General features: G+C 37.7%; 1 protein-coding gene across 1 annotated transcript in view; it reads left to right on the forward strand.

Moving 5' to 3' along the window:
* Positions 1-4,760: 4,760 nt before the first annotated feature.
* The window catches only part of LOC109425166 (neurogenic protein big brain), an 88,979-nt gene continuing 71,072 nt past the window's right edge, over positions 4,761-22,667 (forward strand). Inside the window, exons 1-2 of the mRNA XM_029869180.2 lie at positions 4,761-5,539; positions 13,772-13,938. Coding sequence (XP_029725040.2) covers positions 5,367-5,539; positions 13,772-13,938 — 340 coding nt within the window. The 5' untranslated portion in view covers positions 4,761-5,366. The remainder of the gene's footprint in view (positions 5,540-13,771; positions 13,939-22,667) is intronic.

Below are 22,667 nucleotides of genomic sequence, written 5' to 3' on the forward strand. Positions count from 1 at the left end.
GTAGTTTGAGCTACGTTACCATGCAATATGGGTATCTATCGATCGGGCTTGATGTGTAGAAGTCAAAAATCGATATTTGATGCCATTTTGAAATCCAAGATGGCGGACAATATCGAAGATTGCGGCAACAGTATGGTAGTTTGAGCTATGATATCATGCAATATGGGTACATATCTATCGATCGGGCTTTTTGAGAAAAAGGGTAGAGTGTCATGGTAGGGTAGCGGGTAGGGTAAACGGTGGAGCAGACGGTCGGGTAGAGGGTTTGGGTGAAGGATAGAGTAGAGGGAGTGGAGTAGAAGATTAGGGTAGAGGATAGAGTAGAGGGTAGGGAAGAGGGTAGGATAGAGAGTAGGGTTGAGGGTAGGAAAATGGATTGGGTAGAGAGTAGGGTAGAGGGTACAATTAAGCACAATATAGACTAGAGTGTACGGTAAAGGATATGGCAGTGGTTATGATAGAGGATAGGGTAGAGGGTAGGGCAGATGGTAGGGTTGAAAGCTATGATAGAGCGTAGGGTAGAGGGTTGGAATAGAGAGCAAAGAAGACAGTAAGGTAGAGGCTAGAGAATAGGGTGAAGAATTGAGATGAGATTAGATGAGCTGAGGTTTTTTTTTCGAGATACCTTCAGGATTTTTCTCCAGGATTACTTCAGGCATTCCTTTCGAGAATCTTCCCAGGTTTATTTCCGGGATTCCTTCAGATATTGCTTCCGAGATTGCTGTACGGATTGCTCCGGAGCTTTCTTCAGGGATTTTGGCAGGTGTTGCTTTGGAAAATCCTGAAAGGATTCTTTGAGTTATTCTTTTCTGCATTCCTTCAGGGATTTGTGCTGGAATTTCTGCAAAGATTCCTTCCAGGATTCCTGCTGTGATTCCTTCAGGGGTTCCTCCCGAAAAAAAATATGAAAAAATATAGATTTCTTCCGAGATTTTTTCAGGCAACCCTAGCTTCATACTCCCTCTAAGGATTCCATCAGGTATTCTTTACGGGATTCCTTCAGAAATAACTTCAGGGATTTCTACCAGAATTGCTTTAGAAAACCCTGAAAGGGTTCTTTTAGAAATTTTAACCAGCAATATTTAATGTATTTCTGCTGGAATTACTTCACAGATTCATTTTAGTAGACTTTCAAAGTGTTCTATCGAGATATATTCAGAGAATCCTAATGGAATTCTTTCTACGAACCGGGATCCTTGCTCTGGATTTATACAGTAACTCCTCCCGGGATTTCTTCGGTGATTATTTCAGGGATTCCTACCAAGCTGAAATTCACAGGAATTCCACCACATATGCCTCTCAGAATTCCTTCAGTAAATTCTCCCGGGATTTACTGTATGGATTTCTGCCAGGAATGTGCTTTCCCGCAGCGTTATGTTTTTCAGACTTTTGTACGTATTAATAAATTGCAATTGGTAGATCGAATAAAATTGAATTTTTGGATGGTTTATCATTTTTCATGTAGCTGAAAGACACATTATCTTTTCGAAGTTTCTTTGATAGTGCCCAGAATAGCACCATAAAACCCACATATTGTTCACGAATAAAAAATCATGGAGTATAATATAGTACAAACATAAGTTGAGAAGCCGTATAGACTAAATCTGGTTAAAATTTTATATCAAAACTTGGAATGATGATGAACCTGGGTGTGTTAGTGGAATACCTGTAAGTACGAGACACTGAAGACGACCTTATAGTTGAGGTCGAAAAATGGAAAAATTCTGAATAGTTTACGTTTGGTGAGTACTTAAAGAGATTTTGTGGGGTACTGAAGGAAAAACTCAATTACTTTAATCATTATCTGTGTAAAGTCTACCCTCTACAGTATTTCATGCAATTCTGTATCCTACTTTCTATTTTATATAACTCATTTCGGTATTATTATGGCTAATTTTTCCGAACTGACTCATTATGCAACTGAAATGAGTAGCATAATGAAAAATAGTTGAATAATGTTCATAGTGCAGCTCATTAGGGTTGCATTATGAACGTTATGCAACTCAAATAAGTTGTATAATGAAAATATCATTGCATAAAATTTTGTATGCAACGAGTTGCAAAAAGTAGTTTTTTTTCAGCACTTGTCGTATTTATCCAACTAGGCAAGCCTCGTTGGATAAATGTACGACTCGTGCTGAAAAAATCAACTTTTTGCAACTCGTTACATACACAGAAAAAATATTCATGTAAAATTCAGCGAAAAATCATGCACATAAAGGGAATGCTAGAGTTAGTGTATATATACATGAGATATCATGTAAAATTACGTTACGTTCGTGTAAATTTCCGCTAATAGTCGCGTAACCGGTTGGTGTCCATGATGGTTTACGCGATGATTGGCAGAAATTTACACGATAGTAATGTAATCTTACATTGAAACTCATGTAAAAGTGCACAAACTCTAGCATTCCCTATGTGCATGATTTCTCGCTGATTTTTCATTACATATTTTTTTCTGTGTAAATAACTATTAATATTGGTTATGCTACACATAGTGCGCATTCTTTATTTGATTTGTTTAAAAAAATAAATTTAAGAAATGTTGAACTACATGAAATTACAAGAACCATGCATTGCATACTTTTAGGCGTTTATCGGGTTATATTTTTGTCCCAATTTATAAGTACTTTTTCTATTATTTTTGAGTGGTTATCATCTCTCTCACTTGTTTAGAGCTGTATTGTATCTATACGGATCAGAATATAACGATAGCGTAGAAGTTGTGCTGAAATAGAACTCGAGAAAATTATCAGATATTGAGGACCTACAATGAAGAAATTTTTTGGAACTACACCATAGACTTCCATTTTTTTCGTCAAATCATGCTTATTTTATTGGAATTTGACCTTTGACAAAAATTTATTTAAAGATTTAAATTGTGAGACACCTTGGGCGTTAACGGATTAAGACTACCGGTAGTGTACCGGAACCACTTTCGAGTGTCTCGCCGGAACTGGCGAAATGCACAAATAAGTGTTTCACAGTACATCAAATAGCAGCTTTTTTGAATACACGATGATCGATTCGTAAGAACATAGCCACAGACCATATTTTAGACAACCGGAAGTGTCCCGAAACCAGTTCTGGGTGTCCCACTGGAAGTGGTCAAATGTAAAAGTGATCTATACCCACCCATGCATGAGATAAATCAAATCGTGTTTTTTTTTGGTAACCTAATGAACGTTAGCAATGAAATAGTCTCAGACTATATTTGGGAGACCCATTGTGCTCCGGAACCTGTTCCGGTACCGCATCGAAAGTAACCAAATGTACCATGCAACATATTACATCACGGCTTTTTGAATAACCCGAGGAACGGTTAACTAGAAAATAGGCTCACACCACATTACAGACTACCGGTAGAGTTGCACAACCAGCGTTTGGTGCTTCGCCGGAACTACGAAAGTAAATAAAATCAATGCAAGCGATAAATATGTGTAAGAGAACAAAATCTTACAAATTAAACCCACATACAAACAGACGTCGCACTATACTCACAACCTATCGCTCTTGTTTTCAACGGTCAATAAGATATAGCCCAAATGTTCAGAAAAAAATTTTGTGGTCTGTGATTGTGTAAAGAGTTATAGCTTAGCTTGCTAGTATCGTCTTGATATTGATCAGCCTCCAGTGTTAGTGAAGGTGCTCAACAAAGTGCTCAAGCAGTCAACTGAGAAGTCTGATATTTTTCAGCACTGCTTATACGTTGAACATAACGTCAGACTATGTGCAATCAATAAGTTTTAAGTCAATTCAATGATGTCTTTGATAAAATGCTTGCTTTTCTATAAAAATATTCGGATTCAGAAACACTTTGACTTACGTTGCCGGAAAGATTGTGTTGTGACATGTTCGACGAGAAAGGCACTATCACCACTAGGTGGATTAATTTGTTTTTTTTTGTATGAAAATCCCATTTTTTTTGTATGGACCGTAACGCTCGACTATACTCCCCCACCCCCTAGAGCTTTACGTAATTTGTGAACTACGCCTGGCATGATAAAGCCTCAGACTGCATGAGCTATCAAGTAACATAATTCTCAATGCAATTTAAAATTATAAATACATAATTAACAAATCTAATGTCTAGGTCTAGAGAACCAACCATCTTTTAGGTTAACCACCTTTGAGTGCTTCCCAACGTAATTCAGCCAAAAGAACATCACAGATATGCAACAATAACAACTGCATACTCCTTGGGATGCAAGTAGGTTTCGTTTTATGCTTATGCTACCGAAAAAAAAACGCACGTGAAAAGCAACAACGCAACAAGCACATGCGATCCTTCGGTATCCTGCTCTCGCCACCACCGCCGCCACCGGCAGACGACCGATCAACGCACAAAACATTCGGCAAAATTCGGCTATCTTCGGTTCCCCTTTGCTCAACCACTGTCTGACTGCTCCTCGCTTCGCTTGCATGCACATGGACCGGCGAGGTTGTCGGCGCGGCACGGCGGTCGTCGTCGTCGTCGTCGTCACACAGAGCGAGCATATCTCGCGTTTAGTATCATACAGGCGTATCTACAATGATCGATTTCTCTTCATCGATTTTCTCTTCTGATTATTCCGGGAAATACGACCAATAGTCGGATGATCTATCGGTGTATTTTGGTGAAGGACGACTAGGACTAGCATCTAAAACAACAAAAACGACCAAAAATGATTTGCCGGCCAAGTTTTTAACCAGAGAGAAAATCGATGAAGAGAAATCGATCATTGTAGATACGCCCGTATGATACTGAGCGCGAGATATGATTTTGTGCATCTCTTTCCCCTTTTCCTTTTCCACATCGCATCTGCTTGCTACCACCCACCACCCCAGGGACACCCGCCCGCTGCTGGCTGCATCAGTGAGCAGCAGCATAGAATCTTATTTCACTTTTTCGCTTATTCTCGTTTGTGTCGTCTCCCGGTAAGGACGTACTTTTACGGTACTCACGTCGTCGTCTTCGAGCGGGTGGTTCGCGTGCTGTGTGTGCGGTGTGTGATGTTCTCGTGATTCCGGAGCGCAAGTGATACACACGCGTTCTAGTCGGATAACTAGGTGAGGGTGCAATTGGGCTGCTGCTGCAACGAGTGCTCTTACGCGGTTCGACGGTTTAAGCCTGAGCATGTGGAGGAGGATTTCAGTGCGACCTAAGTGGAATTCAGAAAAGTGCTGACTGGGACCGTGCGGGATCGATCGTGACCTCTGGCGCCTAATTGAGATCGAAGCATTAAATTGAACCTAATTGACCAATCGAGAGCCACCAGCGGTGTGAGTGTGTGAAACAGAGACGGTGTTCGTTGTCTCTGGAAATAATTTGTGATTGCCGGCGTTTTTGTGACAGTGAAAAGAAGGCAGTGCTAAGTGAGGGCAGAATGGCAGAGGAAAGCCTTCACGTTCCGGATTCGAACATTGATTTCCATATCGTGCAGCTGTTTGAGCGGTTGGAGAATCTGCGCCGGGAACCGGGTGGAGCTAAGCTGTCCAATTCCCTGCAAGGACGGTCAATCAACATGCATAATGAACTACGAAGTTTGGAATTCTGGAGGTATGATATTAAAATAGTGACTAATAATTGATTTAATACTATCTAAATTTATAATGGTTTCTTATTTTGAAACCTTTTCACTGGATTTTGCAAGGAAAAGTTCAAATAAAATATCGAAGACTTCATCCTAAGAGTAATCTTGTTTCAAAGACGTATTTCAACCATACGGTTTCCATCCGCATTAGTCGAACAATACTTACGGTTGAACCGCGTATAAAAGTTTCAAAGTTATTCAGGCTTTGACTCGTTCTCAACTTAAAACTACTAGTGACCATGCGTGCTACTGGTGCTTAGTTAGCCGAACTATGATAGAAAGGGATGTCGAGTAACTATTCCCATCCACTTAATATACCCTTTAGTGCCTTACATGGAGGGTTAACTGTACTGCCAATCAACAGAAACGATAATACGCAACAGATGCTCAGCAGCAGACATCAAACTGATACATTTTTTTTCGCTGAAATGCGACCACAAAAAATGCGCTTAGTTTGTTCTAGATAAGATTCGTTTGTTTGCTTGTTTGTTTGTTTGTTTGAATAAACCAGCTTGAGGACAAGCGCTGAGGTTCTTTTCTGTTGCCAATGTCGTCCAGGAATGGGTTTCTCGGAATTTTCGTATGCATGCCGAGTAGTGTTAAATTGGATACTTTACTACGAAATCATAATGTCAACATTCGTCGGCGCAAATAACGGGTCTTGATGTCTTGAATATTTCACCAAATAGACTGCTTGTCACGTGATTTTTGAGAATGACAGAAACATTTAAAGGGGTACCCAAGTAACAGCTGAACAATAGTTTCTTAGGCTAAAGGTTGCTTAAGAGTGAACTCTTGTACAGCGAAAATGTTTTTTGGGACTGTCGTTGGGGCTGACAATGGGACAGGGGGATGAGATTGGGTCAAAATATTATCTGAAATATCTCATCAAATAATGCGAATATCGAATCAAAAATTTTATGATGCCATCCTCGTAGTTGCCAGCAGTTCTTATCAAAAAGTAAGGTTTCTAAAGCAATTAGTTATTTTTTGAGCTTGAGCACACAAGGAATTAATGAGATATCTGCCGGGGATTAGCAGGCATCTTCAGTGTGTGAGCTTTGGTGATCTTCTATATTAGGCGACAGTGACGCTTGCCACGTCAAGTTGCAGGTCAATGTGGGGAAGGGGAAGGAAGTGATAATTGCAATCATTTGTATCCATATCAGACCGAATATACCTCTGCGTCTCCACAATTCATACGGATGTCGGGAGAGTTGGTAGCATGTGGTTGGCAGAGGGCTCACACATGGGTGCGTGGATGCCAGGCGTAATGTGATAGAATCTTGTGTTTTTGTTATTCTAAAGATATGCGTCACCGTTCGCATGATTGCATAACTCATAACTCGTTGGTATTAACTGATAGGTTAACACTGTGCAGAGAAAGTTTGAAGGAAGAGAAACGGATTTTTCCAACCTGTTTCTGGTTCTAGCGATGGCTATGAAGGAACATGAACATGAGTTCCCAGCTAACACAAAGTCATATACGATGTTGAATATGATGCTAGGGGGCATCCATTTAGTACGTCACGCTAAAAATGGGAATTTTCGACCCTCCCTCCCCCTTCGTACGGGATTTTCCTATACTTAATACATTGCTTGTCACACTTTTCAGAACCCCCCTCCCCTCACCCTCTTAGCGTGACGTACTTTATGGATGTCCCTTAAAGTGGAGGCCATATGCGTACATGCGTACATGTAAATGGAACAGCATATAAACAGTACGCATATCGCCTCCACTTTTGCATCCTATGTATTCAACATCATATGCGATCTTGTGTTGCCTGGGTTGTATAAATGTAGAGAAGAGGGAGAAACTACATAGAAAGATACAAAGTAGGAGCAAAGGGACGGGCCAGGGATTGAACCCAGGACCTTCTACATACGAATCAGAAGCGGTAGCCACTACACGGTAAAAGTTCTGCACGCTCGATGTAAGCGAAAAATCCCTTAACTGTTCACCATCCCAATCAACAAGATCTGAAATACTTTTCCTTTGATATTGCAATGCTGTCAGTGTTGATTTGAGAACCAAAACAAACCCACTGGAGAAATCAACTGAAAATCACTTCGATTTGCACTAATGTACAAAGCAATACAATGCAAAGTGAAAAGCTGTTGATTTGGTAATGACTGTTTTGGGCATGAAAGTAAATATAGATGACAGGTGGTAGAAAGTGTTTAGCTTCGATTCGCACCTCACTATCAGATGTGAAGTAGTGTAGTGGTAAATCAGAAGACCGTGACTCTTAAGGTCCTGGTTTCGAATCTGGGTGCTGCGGGAATACACTTTTTTAAATTTTGGTTTTGAAATCAAAACATTGTCAACAACGAATTGAAGTGGACTTCTATTAAAATTGAAGAGGCATTGAATGTTATTTTTCAAATGATATTTAGATGATAACAAACTGATTGAACAGTAGTGCGAATTCAAGTGCCAATCTGTTCATATCAGAGTGCAGATTTTTTACCGTGTAGACCACCAAGCCCATCCGCAATTAGCTAATTTTTGATAAATCGTCGAAAAAAGCTTGAAAATTATTATTTATGATCACATTCCAATGATCAAAGGACTTTGTCATATAAAGAAGTAAAAGTTTTAGAACAATGAATGTGAAAGTATGTATTTTTGACCAGTGAATCAAAATCCAACAATCGCGCAACAATAATGATAATGTCGCAACCTGTATTTGTTGCGACAATCCACCCAATGCGACATAAGTTTGTCCCAACTTGAAAATAATAGAATAAACATCGTATATCACGAGTTTAGAAATTTTTAAGCCTTTCATTGCGATTTTCGAACGATAACTTCGAGTCGGTAAACACTGTAACTCTGTTGAAGATCTATCATCAAACAGTTTGGACTTTGGATTAGTAATAATTGATTATTCATGAGTTGAAAAGTACGCAACAAATTCAGCTTCCGCCTTTGTTGCTTGTTTTGTACCTCTTTTGTCTGACAATTCTCTTCACTGTTTTTGACCCATTCTCACCTCCAACGACAGTATATTTACTATGGAATATTATTAGAAAAAAACATGCAATAACAGTCGATACTCTTCGGGATTGGGGTGAATATTAAGCTGCGCCTTATATTCCAAAAGTTGTTGCGACCTGGAATTCGTAAGCTCGTCTGGATTCAAATGACACAAAAAGACAAACCTCTATGTTTAAGCCAAAAATTGAAATTTAGAGGTCGCGCAATCGCTTCAAAGTTGAGTTTTCGAGTAATAAAAAGGTGTTTTCACTACAAGTGCCATAATTTTAAATCTATATATCTATATATATAAATAAAAATGGAATGGTGTTTGTATGTCACGAATAGGCTCGGGAACGGGTCAACAGATCGACATGATTCTTTCACTGTTGCATTCCGCCAGGACTCCGACGTGTTCGTACGAGAAAAAAATAATTTGAAAAAGTGTCCGGGAAGGCAAGAAAAACGGGAAAATCTGAAATTCCATTTTGAGGGGCATTTCTTTATGGAACCGAATGTCAAAAAACATAGAAGGCAGGCAGGACGACGTTTGCCGGGACTGCTAGTTTTGAATGAACTCGTAGAACACTAAGTCACGCAAAATATGAGTTTTTCAAGATTTAATTTATGTTTTCTTCTTTTTACAAAACATATTAACTTGAGAGTCCTATAACTTTTAATCGTTTGTCCAATTTCAATTTTTTAGCTTGCTTTTGTATATATTGTTATTACCTAAGAATGCTGTGAATAAACTGTATCTTTACAAAATCGTTTCAAAATGGATAAATACCGCTCAAAAACACGTATTTTATTGGAAAAATCAGAATTTTGGCAAAATTTTAATTTTTTTCATGCTTAGTTTCGGGCTAAAAGTGAAAAAAATATTCTAAACAATAATATGGAAGCCTTAAACTTCAGTTTTTGGAGTGTTCTGAATCAAACAATATTTTCATGTTCTAAATGCGAGGGAAAAAATAAAAATAAATAAAAAAAAAGATGGTGGAGCGGACCTGGTCTGAAGGTTAGAACACTTGACTATCACGCCGAGGACCTGCGATCGAATCCCACTCCCGACAAACTCACAAAATGTGGGTTCTTCCTTCGGATGGGAAGTAAAGCGTGGGTCCCGAGATGAACTAGCCTGGGACTAAAAATTTTGTTAATACATATAAAAAAATAAAAAAAAATCCGTCAATGTGTTCCATATCCCTAAGATAAGGTTGCTGGTTAAGATAAGTAACAGAAATATCTACAATAGCAAACAAAAAATTCGAAATTGGTCAACCGGGTGAAAAGTTATCGGACTCCAAAATTTATTTTTTTCGTAAAAAGAAGAAAAAAATAAATTAGATCTTTAAAAACTCATATTTTGCGTGACTGGAAAAAATAATGTTCTACAAGTTTATCCAAAATTTAATTTGCAAGAAATTCTTTTAAAAAAAATGAAAATCGGTTGAAAATTGAAAAAGTTATGGTACTTGAAGTAAAAACACCTTTTTATTACTCGAAAATTCAACTTTGAGACGATTGCGCCACCTCTGAATCTCAATATTTTTGGCTCAAACTCACTGGTTTCTCTATTTATGCCATTTCTATCCATAAAAGCTTACGAATTACAGGTTTAAACAACTTTTGAAAAATAAGCCGCAGCCTAGTGAATATCAATGTAATGAGAATGCGTTCTAGAATAATGCGTTTGCATTTCTAAATTTTCAACATCGTCAAAAAAAATTCATGATTTTCATACGATCAGTTTCCTCAACAATGGAAAAATCTCCCAAAATAATAAAAAAAATCAGTAATTCGTTCAGTAAAGCTCACAAAAACATTGTCAATTTTTCAAATGGTTCTCTAAAAATCTCGGACAACTATCACCTTGGATCCGAGTAGAGATCAATTGATTATCTCACAAGGATGATGATTAACCTGGGCTTGTTAGGGGAATATCTGTAAATAAAAGAAAATCGGGTTAAGTACGGTTCCTTTGAATTCCACTCCCATGGGAAATCCCCTATCCCCATTTTTATGCGAGCTTTTCATGGCAAATTTAGAAACCAAGCTTAAGGAGCAAGGTTTACTTCCGGAGAAATGGTGGAGGTACGTCGACGATATTTTCAGTGTGATCAAACGGGAAGCTTTATCTAAGGTTCTAGAGGTCATCAACAATGTACATAAGGATATCAGGTTCACTCACGAGGAAGAAAAGGAGGGAAAACTTCCATTTTTGGATCTATTAGTTAAGAGGGAAGACAGTTCGTCGTTCGAATTCGAGATTTACAGGAAACCTACCAATACCATGCGTGTCATCCCCTATTCGTCGAATCACTCCTTCCAACATAAGATGGCAGCTTTTCACCACATGGTTCACCGAATGCAGACTCTACCTCTAAGCGATGACGGGAAGAATAAGGAACTCACTCACATATTCGAAACAGCGAAAATCAACGGATATAAGGAGAGGACAATTCAGGCCATCATTGACAAAAAGGAGAGGTTGCGATATCGAGGATCCCTAACAACTCTTACCCCTATTTCAGAATCTTTGAAGCGAGTATCAGTCCCCTTCGATCAACACATCACTAATAATTTACGTTCTAGGTTCAGAAATTTCGGGATCGATTTAGTATTTTCTAGCAGAAGCAATCAGTTGAAGACTTCATTAGGCTCTACAAAGGATCCGGTCAACACCCTAAACAAGGCTGGCGTTTACAAAATCAGTTGCTCCCATTGTGATAAGGTCTACGTTGGTCAAACAAAACGGTCTTTGGAGGTTAGATTCAGGGAACATATGGCGGAGGTGGGAAAGGCGCAGAGGACAGTGAATAGAGGTTTGGAATACGATTTCAGGTCGAAAGTTGCTGAACATGTCTTTGAGGAGGGCCACCCTGTAACTACAGAGGATATTCAAATTTTGCGAAATGTAACTTCACCTTGGAAATTGGACGTTGCTGAGAGTCTAGAGATATACAAACAGGTACCTAACACGCTGTTGAATAAGGATCAAGGCAATGGAAGTTCGTGGCTTTTCAAATTATTACCCCCTAATCACTCTCGTATGGCGTGCGTTTCATAATGTACCTGTGATACATGAACTTTGTTTACCTATCCTGTGCTGGTGGAAAATGTACCTATTCGGTGGTGGAGGGAAATTTTACCTATTCTATGGTGGAGGTTAATATAGATATATAAAAAAAAAAAAAAACTACCTAGATTTAGCTACCTATTATTTTTACCTATGATGTATGAGACGTGTAGAATGCGATGGATCTCTTCAGTCGAGTCAAGTACAAGACACTGAAGACGACCTTACAGTTGAGGTCGAAATACGTATCTGTCAAAGGATGCAAATTCTTAGTGGAATTCAAAGGAACCGTACTTAACCCGATTTTCTTTTATTTATCTCACAAGGAATTTTCCAATAATCTTGCACGTAAATAAAAAAAAAAACTTTTTCTGATCTCTAGATGAGCTTACCAGGCACCCTGAGTTAAATGTACAAAAACCATTAGCAATCATGATTTACAGTTCTAAAGAAGCACTCGCCATGGTATTTGTGAATTGTGTTGCCAACAATCCAGTCATAATTATGGAATAATTATAGTACTAAAAGAAATTAAAAGAAAATAATACCATAAATCGGAAAATTATTAACGTAGAACTTCGCCGCCCACGAATCTCTTCAAATTTCTTCCACTTATTATCTTTTGGAATTGAGAAAATTTGCTTTCATTTTCATTAAAAAACTTTGTATCAACGATGCTTCGTTCTTGAGTTATGATTTTTAAAAGAAAAGGCTTTTATGACACATTTGGACATTTTTCAATAAAATTAGCCATAACTCAAAAACTAAAAAAAAGTGCATTCCAAAAATTTCAGCGATTAAAGCTCATGAAATAACCCTCCTAAAAATATTTTTTTGAAAATTTTTCACGAGTTTGGGCATATTTTTTCCGGCTTTTCTTTACGAATATTCTCAACTGTGGAAAACTTTTTCCAGTTCATATTTTTTTGGATTTCTGAGAAAATTTGCTCTCAATTTCTAAAAAAAACTTTGTTTTTACGATGCTTCATTCTTGAGTTATGATTTTTCAAAATAAGTAGTGTCAGGGGAAAACAAAAAAATCCACCTGAATTTTCCCGGAAAATAGGCGACCCTGATTTTTTGGTGGTTTTTTTTTGGTGGAATTTTCCACCAATAAATAATACTAAATGCTCCATAATAAAAGGCAAATGCTCCATAAAAAATGAAAATCGTACCCATATTGAGTAAATTGAATATTGCTCCATAGAAATTGAAACTTTTCCGAAGACCAAACTGTTCTGTTTCCTTTAGATCCCGAAATAGAGCCGTTCAAAACATTACTTGATAACTAGCACTAAATTTCCAACTCATTAGTGCATCGTCAAATTGCCACAGTCAAGCAGATGTAACACTGTCAAAATTTTCCATTGACCATGCTTTTATCGATCATTTAAAATCTTCGCGTTTATGGCCATCACCACAAGAAGCACACTAGCGGCATCTGTTGACGTTATTGCACAACGCAGTGTTTCATTAATCATGTCCACCAGGTGATGGTAGTGTGAACTGGACTATGAATTTTCACGAAAATTGCCTGTTAGTCTGTGTAATTGCTATGGACTTCCAATGGAGATGCTAACACTTTTCAATCAACATTGGTCAGATATATAGAAGTTGTAAACTTTACTTGACAACTGGGGCTACATAGTGGTTAAATCTTAATGGTATGCTTCCAGATTGTTCATGACCCTAACAACTTTGCCGAAGACTAGATTTTTGACGAAATTCTAAAAGTTCTGAGATTCCTACAACCCAGGTTCCTATCGCACTCTCGAACGAACCGTGTTTCAGGAGTGCCTGGCTGTACTTAACTGCATAGGTGTTTACGTATCGTTACAATAAGTAACGTCCATGCATTTTTTTGTAACTATTTTGCAAAACTATAGATTTTTTGTTGTAAATAATGACACGTGGGTTCAAATATGTCGTAGAACTGAGAATCAGTTGAGAATCGCATACTTTTCTAAACTTAAAAAGGTCTTTGGTCATAAATAGGCAGTCTGAAATCAATAAAAACTTTCCATTCCTCAACGTATACCATTGTACCACTATCGCAAATTAAATTTCATAAATTCTCATTCGTTTACCATGCGTTTAACACTAACTTGCTTCTTCTTCTTCTCGCCTTCCCCGCAGATCGATAACCTCCGAGTGTTTGGCATCGTTCTTCTACGTGTTTATCGTGTGCGGCGCTGCGGCCGGTGCCGGCGTCGGTGCCAGCGTATCCTCAGTTCTGCTAGCGACAGCTCTTTCGTCCGGCTTCGCCGTCACCGCACTGACCCAGTGCTTCCTTCACGTTTCAGGTAAGGATGCTGCGCGTTGTGGGAAGATGGGCCTGGGCTGGGATGCTTCGTCCTGCTGCTTACGGGGTTTTTACGGCGCTGGAAAATCTTTAAAACCGCTACCCGGCTGAACCGTGACATGGAGCAATTTTGATCCAATTTTTACCCTCATTTAATATATTGAGGTGATTCTGTCTCCAACCATGCGTTTTCAAAGAGTTTCAGAAATAAAAGGAGACGCTTGGTTGTTGATGCCTTTCCAACCTATGTTATTTGCATTTTACTGCACAATTTAACCCTTCTAAAGTGTTAGATTTTTCGAATCACGAGGCATAGTGCTCATTCATCGTGCCTGTTTGGGTCATACTGACCCCAATATCCACCAATATGACCAATATCTACCAGCAAGGTGTAGGTAATATAAATCATTCGGAAAAACTATCAAAGTGCCCCCATTTTACAATGCTTTTTTCTACGTAATTGATCTAGAAGCGACGACGATGGGCCATGGAAATTCCCGAGGCTCGGTCCTGAATCTGAAACAGTATCTATTGAATTTTATTGGCAAGCGTTGTTGCCCTCGTTAGAATCGGAACGGATACGGCTATGGCTGGGAAATTACCTCCGGAAGGATTTTCCCCCGCAGTAAATAATGGACTTTTGCAATAAGCCGTCCGAAAATGATACATCCCAAAGGAAAGTTTATGGAATTTGCTGAATTATTTATGTCCGAAGAAATGAATGCAGCTGACGATGGGACCGGGTCCGAAGCCGGGACAGAACCGACGACGGGCCAGAATTTGCCACCGGCGGTAGTGGTGTGGCGGTGGAGAATAATTATCCGGTCGGTACTATAACCATTTCAGACTTGCGGAAAGCCTTACCGGCGAAATTTGTGTGTCCTTTTTTTGCGCGGAGTAATGCGCGTTTAATTGCTGGGTTGCGCTCTCTCGTTCCAAGTCGAACAAATAAGCGTGCGATTCACGCGGTGAAGATGGTGTAGGTAGGTAGGCTCAGGAAAAGGGTTATGACCGCTCCGCCCGGACAGCTGCCTGCGCAATTAATGTTTCGAATGAATTTACGATGCGTTTGGTCCATTAGGTACTGCAAGCACCAGAAAGAATGGCGAGAAGCCACTTTCGTCAAAATTGGACCCAATTGTCGACCCGCGGGGGAATTGGCATTTCGGTTGGGGATCAGGGTTGAATTTGCGGAATGATGGATGAAGGTTTCGTGAATTTTCTAAGTACTGGAATTAGATTTTCGAATTGCTATGTCAAGCACCCTGTTTTTTCACGTACTACTACGTCTAAATCAGTACAATACCACTAGTTAACAGCATTTTTGAACTCGGTAAGCTGATGATCATTTTTAGTGAAGAATCATGGCCTGAGCTCGAAAACGCGAAGGAAAAAAAATACAGTAAAGCGAATTTTTTTTTCGACTTTCCATACAAGGCTGTCGATTTGAAATCTATTTTTGTTCTATTTTTAAGCAAAGTTGCTTTCTTCACGCTATTTCCGTATCCAATGCTCAAATTGATCTGAAATTGTTACAACAACTGGCTATCAACTAATAACACTAGTTTACAAAATAAAACGAAAGTCGTGAACTTCTGTCAACGACCAAAATTTTTGAAGCACTCTTTAGCGCTGATTTCGAAATCGTGCTTCAAAAAAATTAAAGTAGAACAGTTTTTGAATTTTACCTTAATAGCGAGTTTTACAATTTTTTTAAAATAAGGTATTTGCTAAATTTCAAATATCTTGCGTTTTGTTCAACCAATTTCAAATCTTTTTCCATAAATTAAAAGCTGAATATAATACCATTCGATCATCTGAATACAGGTTTTGCGTCAGATTGATAAAATTCAAGATATTTGCGAATTTAAGGGACGATCTCCTTATGTTTTAACAAAATTTCCAAAAATATATGGAGAAATGTATTTTTTTTAATAAGAAAAAAAAATATTTAAAAAATTCTTTCTCAACGTTTATTTGACATATCATATGTAGGCGAGTTACAGTAAAAAAATCAGCTCGATCGGAGCATTGGGTACGGAGAATAGGATGTGTGAAGTGAGCGACTTTGATTAAAAATAGAACAAAAATCGATTTCAAATCATCAACCTTGTATGGAAAGTCGAAAAAATTCCCGCTCTACTGTAATTTTTTTCTTTCACGTTTTCGAACTCAGGGCATAATTCTAAACCAAAAATGATCATCAGCTTTCCGAGTTCAAAAATGTTGTAAACTAGTGTAATTCAAATGTACGTTGAGAAATATTTTTTAATTGTTTTTTTTTTTTCTTACTTACAGATTCTTGGAAAAAGTTTTGGATTTATCAATTTTCAATATGTTTGATAAAGACAGTTTGATGTACCTTTAAAAGTGACCGATCCAGAGCCATTTTTCTGAATTTACTTAAGGTGGTACAAGAAAAATAGGTTTTATAACAGTATTTTTGAAGTTTCAATTTCATCAAAAATTCCAACTTACAGAGCATTTGAAAACGCGTCGTTTAGTTCGCAGATAATGTCTTTATCTCATTTGGTTCAAGAGTTACAGGCGTTTTTTCTTCAAAAATCATAGTTTATTCAAATAATGATTATGAAGAATTAGCAAATTTTAATTAGCAAAGATTTAAAAATAAAAGGAATTGAACAATCAATCAGTGATACATATTCCAGGTTTAATTGAAACGTTGGCGTTGAAATTCAAGGTTTTTAAAAACTTAAAATTTTCAAAAAATCGTAACTGTTGAACCAGTTGACGAATTTTAACTTCTTCTTTTTTTTTCTGAAAGCTATTGAATTAGTTCCTAGGAAAAATACGTTGCAGAGGGGCTGAATTGTGTTTTTTATGCAAAAAATCTGCAATTATATCAGTTTTTTCACGTTTTCATGGTCTCGGGACCTAAAAGGTACCCTGGTTTTATATTTTATCAGAAAATTTAGGAAATTTGGCGTAACATATAGAAAAAATAGAGATGCATGTCTTTCAGTTTTTGAGATATGATTTTTTTGAAAATAAGAGGCCAAATTTTCCCATTCAAAACATTTTTTTTTTAATTTGCTTGGGGTGGTTAGAGAAAATTTTGAATCCTTATTCAACTATCGATACCAAAAACATCAGGAATCACTTAAAAAAGTAATACAAAGCATGGTTATATGATGATTTACAATATCAGGCAATTTTTGAGCAACTAGTAATAAAATATATCACTCTCTATATTCAAAAAATCATATCTAAAAAATTAAAAAAATACAAACATTTCTGATTTTTTGAAATGTTACCCCAAATTTCCTGAACTTTCTGATAAAAATATAAAACCAGCGTACCTTTTTGGTCCCAAGATCACGAAAACGTGAAAGAACTAAAATAAATGTATAAGTTTTGCGCTTAAACACAGTTTGGTGTATTTTTTCCTTAAAACTAGATTCAATAGCTTTCGAGCAAAAAAAAAGTTTAAAATCGGTCAACTGTTTCAAAAGTTAGGATTTATTGAAAATTTTTAGTTTTTCAAAACATTGATTTTTAGGACCAGTCTATCTGAAAATTGGTCACCCTAATGACGAAACAAAAAAATACGGGTCTAATTGTTTTCGATGAACTACAAACCCATCAAGTTTCACAACAATCGGAGTTGCACTATATCGTTTTTCTATGGAATGACTGCATATTATAAAACTATGGATGTGTTATTTTTCTGAGTTATTTTTTCAAAGGGTGGCACTAGAACAAACCGTTTACCGTTCTGTTTTTTTTATTATTTTCAATCACTCATATAAATTTGTCTGAGAGCCACTTTTGAGGAGAAAATAATCTTTTGCATTTAAAAGTCGCGAATGATCAATGAAATATTTACAAATGATCCTATAATAGCTTTTCAGAAAACCATAAAACAGTTATTGGATCCATGAAACATTGTCGAATACTCCCTTCCTTTCGTACAATTCAGCAATTAGAAATTCCAGTTTTTTATGAACCACACCAATGAAACGATTCACAAAACAAGAAACGATTCCTAAAAACAATAAAAACGATCCACAGAAAATAGCAAAACGATCCATAGGAAAAAAGAAAAATGATCCATAAAATATAAACAATGATTCATAGAAAATTGGACAACGATCCATGCAATTTTGGAAATGATGCATGATTTTTTTTTAATAGGTGATATATTCCTAAAATTTACTCTGAAGGTTTATGGATAATTTCCTGAATTGTATGGATCATTATGAAAAATTTATGAATCGTTTCCGAAATTGTATGGATCATTTCCTTTATTTTATGGATCATTCTCCTACTTTCCATGGATCATTTTACATATTTTATGGATCGTTTTCATATTTTCTTTAAATCGTTTTCCTTGTTTCTGTATATCTTTTTATATTTTTTTTTGATCGTTTATATGGATCATTTTTAGCAGTTCATGAAAAGAACTTTTTTTGGATCCAAATGACTGCTTTATGGTTTCCTTATATGCTTCTATGGAATATTGAAAATATATTAATGGATCTATTTGGCAATTTTTCCTGGATCGTTTTTAAAGTTTAATGGCCCAAACAATGCTGCTTTTTTGAGATTTCAAAAGCCCAGATTTTCGTGTGTAGAGATTGTTGGTCTGTCAAGATAGTTATGATTAAAAAAAGACAATTTCCAACCATTTTTTCCTTAACTAACAAAAGTTACACCTGTCTAATTTTTATACGCTTTGTATCAATATTTCTTTTTTTGAATGCTGCCAAGAGATATTTTTTATGTTTGCTAGTTTACTGTAACCCGTAGTAACGTCATTTGAATAAGTAATGATTTTTTGAAGAAAAACGTCTGTAGCGATCTCAAAATTTTGAAAATCAAAATGTAATCATTCGACAGAAAGGTGGTTCTAACATTTCAAACTAAAAAATAACGTGTTTGGCAACACTGTATCAAAAAATTAAATTAAACTAAATTCTAGAAACAGGATTGCACTGGAGCTTCTATTTATGCCACGGGCTGAGGGTACATAAATGCATGCATAAAAAGTTGAAAATTGTGCCTAAATTAAGTTAGTGCCTTTAATGGCGAAACTTGGTTCAATAGAATAGGTTTTAATCCTTTGGCTATAAGATGGAATCGAAAGGATTTGTAAGAGGTTTCCAGTGAGCTTAAAAAAAGTACAGTCATTGAACAATTATGGGTCACTCTGCCAGTCATTTTATCGTGCAATTCAAATGGAATTAACCCATAATTGTGGGTGACGCATTTTTTTTATTTTTTTTTTTATTCCTGTTCGGGTTTGTCACTGTGACCAGTTTTTAGATCTATTGTGACATTACCCGTAACCTTAGTGTAGTGCATGTCGCATTACTCAATTGCCATTGAGGGGCAATGAAGCATCGATTTTGATACAGTTTTTGTTTCGCTTTCTTAGAAACTTCTTTCTTATAGAAAACAAAACAAGAGCCCTGAAACCCCTTGAAATGCACCTGAGACCTCTTCAAACATTCTTCAAACCCTTTGAAGTCCCCAAAACTTTCCGAAACCACTAAGAGACCTCACGAAATGCCTTTGATAACCTCCTGATGCCCCCTGAAGTGACCCTGAGAACACTTAAAACGCCACTGAAACTGTGAAATCCCATGGGACCTACAGAAAAGCAACTGTAAACATCCAGAATGACGCTGAAACCCCTGAGTTTCCCTCAAACTTGTTTGAAATGCATCTGAAACTTCCTAAAATGCCCCTGAGATCCCCTAAGGTGCCCTGAAATGATCTTGAAGCTATCCTACGTCCCCCTGAGAAGTCTCTAAGACCCCTGAAACACCCTAGGACCCCTAATAGACCCCCTGACACACCTCAAAAACCCACTGAAACCGCAAGAGGCCATTTGAAATGCGCCTGAAGGTTAACTAAAGCCTGCTAAAACGATCTTGGAAATCCAGAGTCCCTGAAACCGTTGTGAAACCTCCCTGCAACCCCCTGAAATCGCTGAAATGCTTTCTGCTTATAAGTTGCAGAAATCCATTAAAATGTTTTGTAATCCCTCGGAACCTATAAAACCCTTCCCTGTGACCCGTTTTTGTTACCCTTCCAAGGTTCCCTAGTTCATCCATTTGCCCCTCGCTCGTGTAGGTGTTAAGGCGGAACTGGATGCATTTCCTCATTTCTTATGTTTTTGTTTTTTTTTTATCGAATAACGAAGCAATATTTTCAAAATAGGTTTTCGTACACATGTAGAGTAAGGTTCAAGGTATTTTCTGAATGTTTTCGTGGTGGAAAATGTTTTCTTTTTTTACAGAAAACATTTTTTTGTGAAATTTTGTTTGAAAATGGTTTCTGCAAAAGCGAAAAACAATTTCCATCAGGAAAAAAATCTGGAGATACATTGATCCATACTCTACATGTGTGCGAAATCCGATTTTGAAAATATTGCTTCATTTTTTGAAAAGAAAAAACAAAAACATAAGAAATGAGGAAATGCATCCAGTTTCGCCAACATTTAAAAAAATACAGTTTTAGCGTTACGTAATAAATGAATGCTGCCCCTAGTACTGAATAGCCTTCCCTTTCTCCACATAAAGGTATAAAAAGGTGCATAAATTGAATCCGCAAAAAAATATCCTGTATAAAAAAGAAGTTTAGCGTAAAAGTGAAGCGTCTTGTATATGGTACGGATGAATGTTTTTTGACCTCGGTTTCTTCTGGAGGCCGTAGTAGTAAGCACGACTTCCACTAATAATGTGCCTTCGTATTTCACGGCTCTTTTTATTGTCGGCAATAATTGAGTCTCTGAGGAAGGTCCTAAATATGAACGAAACGTCAGACAAGATTAAAAAGCTGTGTTTGAATTTTGTCAAGACTGGAAAAGTCATTTTCAAGCTAAATACCTACTATCGCAGTCGAAAACAAAAAAAAACTTGTTTTTGTCAGCCGTCAGCAAGGAACCGAGGTAGACGAAATCTCCTACCACTTCTAAAGTATCCTTGTCTATCTTAACATTGCTACCAAGGCTTGTCTTGTCTAGTTCAGTTCCATGTCATCCGCAAAACAAACAAAAAATGGCAGGCTTTCGTGAAAGTTGTACCCCGGCTGCTGTTGCCGTGCGGTGAAGATCTGGCTCGCCGTCGACCGGTCAACGATGAAACTGTCCAGGTAACCAATAAGCAGTTAAAATGGCATTAATTCGGCACTATATGCACCTTTACAGCAGGTAAATAAAGAATCAGTTATGATGCCAGTTAACCAAAACTTACCGTGCATTTGAAATGCTATACAACTGCTGTCAGATCTTAAGAAGCATTCAAATTGCTAATATAGAGCAGTTTAGCAGTCGAACTGCTATGATACGGCAGTAAGCAGGTCGAATGCAGATATGAAACAGAAATACGCTTATTCAAATGCTTATTGGTTACCTGGGTGGCTTAGTAACTTCCCACGAACTCATTAACTTTGGGTGATAGACGATGAAAGATGATGTGAGATAGCACTTAGTAAACAGCATTCAAAATGATGATTGCTCGAAAGTCCTCATGTATTAACTTCCCGAACAGGAGAAAATAGCTGAAGAATACCAAACCCAGGTATTGAAAACCGAATACCTACAACCTGAATGAGGTATTAAGAAGCCCTGCATAAGAGGTAAAATACCTAAAATAAGACCTGGTGTATATTCTACGCATAACACGTCAATAATGACATCAGGTATGGTAATAACTGAATAATAATCGGCCATTTTTCCATACAAATAGTGATTTTTCCATAATTGAATAATACCTCAAGCTGCAGTCCTCAACACCAAACCAATAACTCGTTGAGGTATTTTATCAATACATACCTACAAAATACCAAAATAAGTTATTTTCTATACCTGGATAACCACAATACCTTGTCTTGGTATGATACCTGACTTTGGTATACTCCAGTTATGTGTCAGTTATTCATTCCTGCTCGGGTTGTGATCTTTCTTGTTGATGACATATAATCCCTTGATCTTGACTACTAGCCGGTGCAGACAGGAGGCCATTGTTTTCAGGCTCATCTTGATAAGTTGTGCTGCGATATCGTTCTTACCAGATGCTTTGTTGTTTTGAGCTGGTGGATGGCATCCTTAAGCTCCGGGGAATTGGTACGTTCCCGTCCTCAGCTGCACCGACATAGTCAATTCCCCCTGCTGCCTCGATCCCCCGTGGCAACATTCTCTTCGCCATGCAGGTCCTCGTCGAAGCGCTGCCTTCACCTTTCGCCTTTCGATCACCTGACATTTGTCTGTCAGGAGGCTTCCGTCCTTATCCCCTTTACGGGATGCGTTGAGCTTCTGATAGAACTTCTGTGTTTCTTGTAAGCAGCACCGCAGATCCATTTCCTCGCACTCTACTTATTCCAGGCAGCGTTTTTTTTCCTCTAGAAAAGTTGGGTCTGCTGTTTCCGCCCCTGTCTGTATCGCTTCACATTCTGTCGGGTTCCTTGCTGCAGCATTATCGCATGCATTTTGTTACTCTACTCCAAAACTGATCTACACTCCTCGTCGAACCAATCGCTCCCTCAATTCCGTTCTACGTACCCGATGGTGCATAATAACTCAAACTTTGAATCACTCAAATAAATCATATCATCCTTCATCCCTGACCATAATTTTCCCCGTAAAAATGCACTTCAAGTGCACTACAATGCACCGAAAAATTTAAAACAATGACGAAAAACTTTCCCAAAATAAGGTCAACAACCTTTCTACATATTTTCTCCCACCTTCCCCTGTTCCCACTT

This window comes from Aedes albopictus, chromosome 2, assembly GCF_035046485.1.
Source record: "Aedes albopictus strain Foshan chromosome 2, AalbF5, whole genome shotgun sequence".
NCBI lineage: Eukaryota > Metazoa > Arthropoda > Insecta > Diptera > Culicidae > Aedes > Aedes albopictus.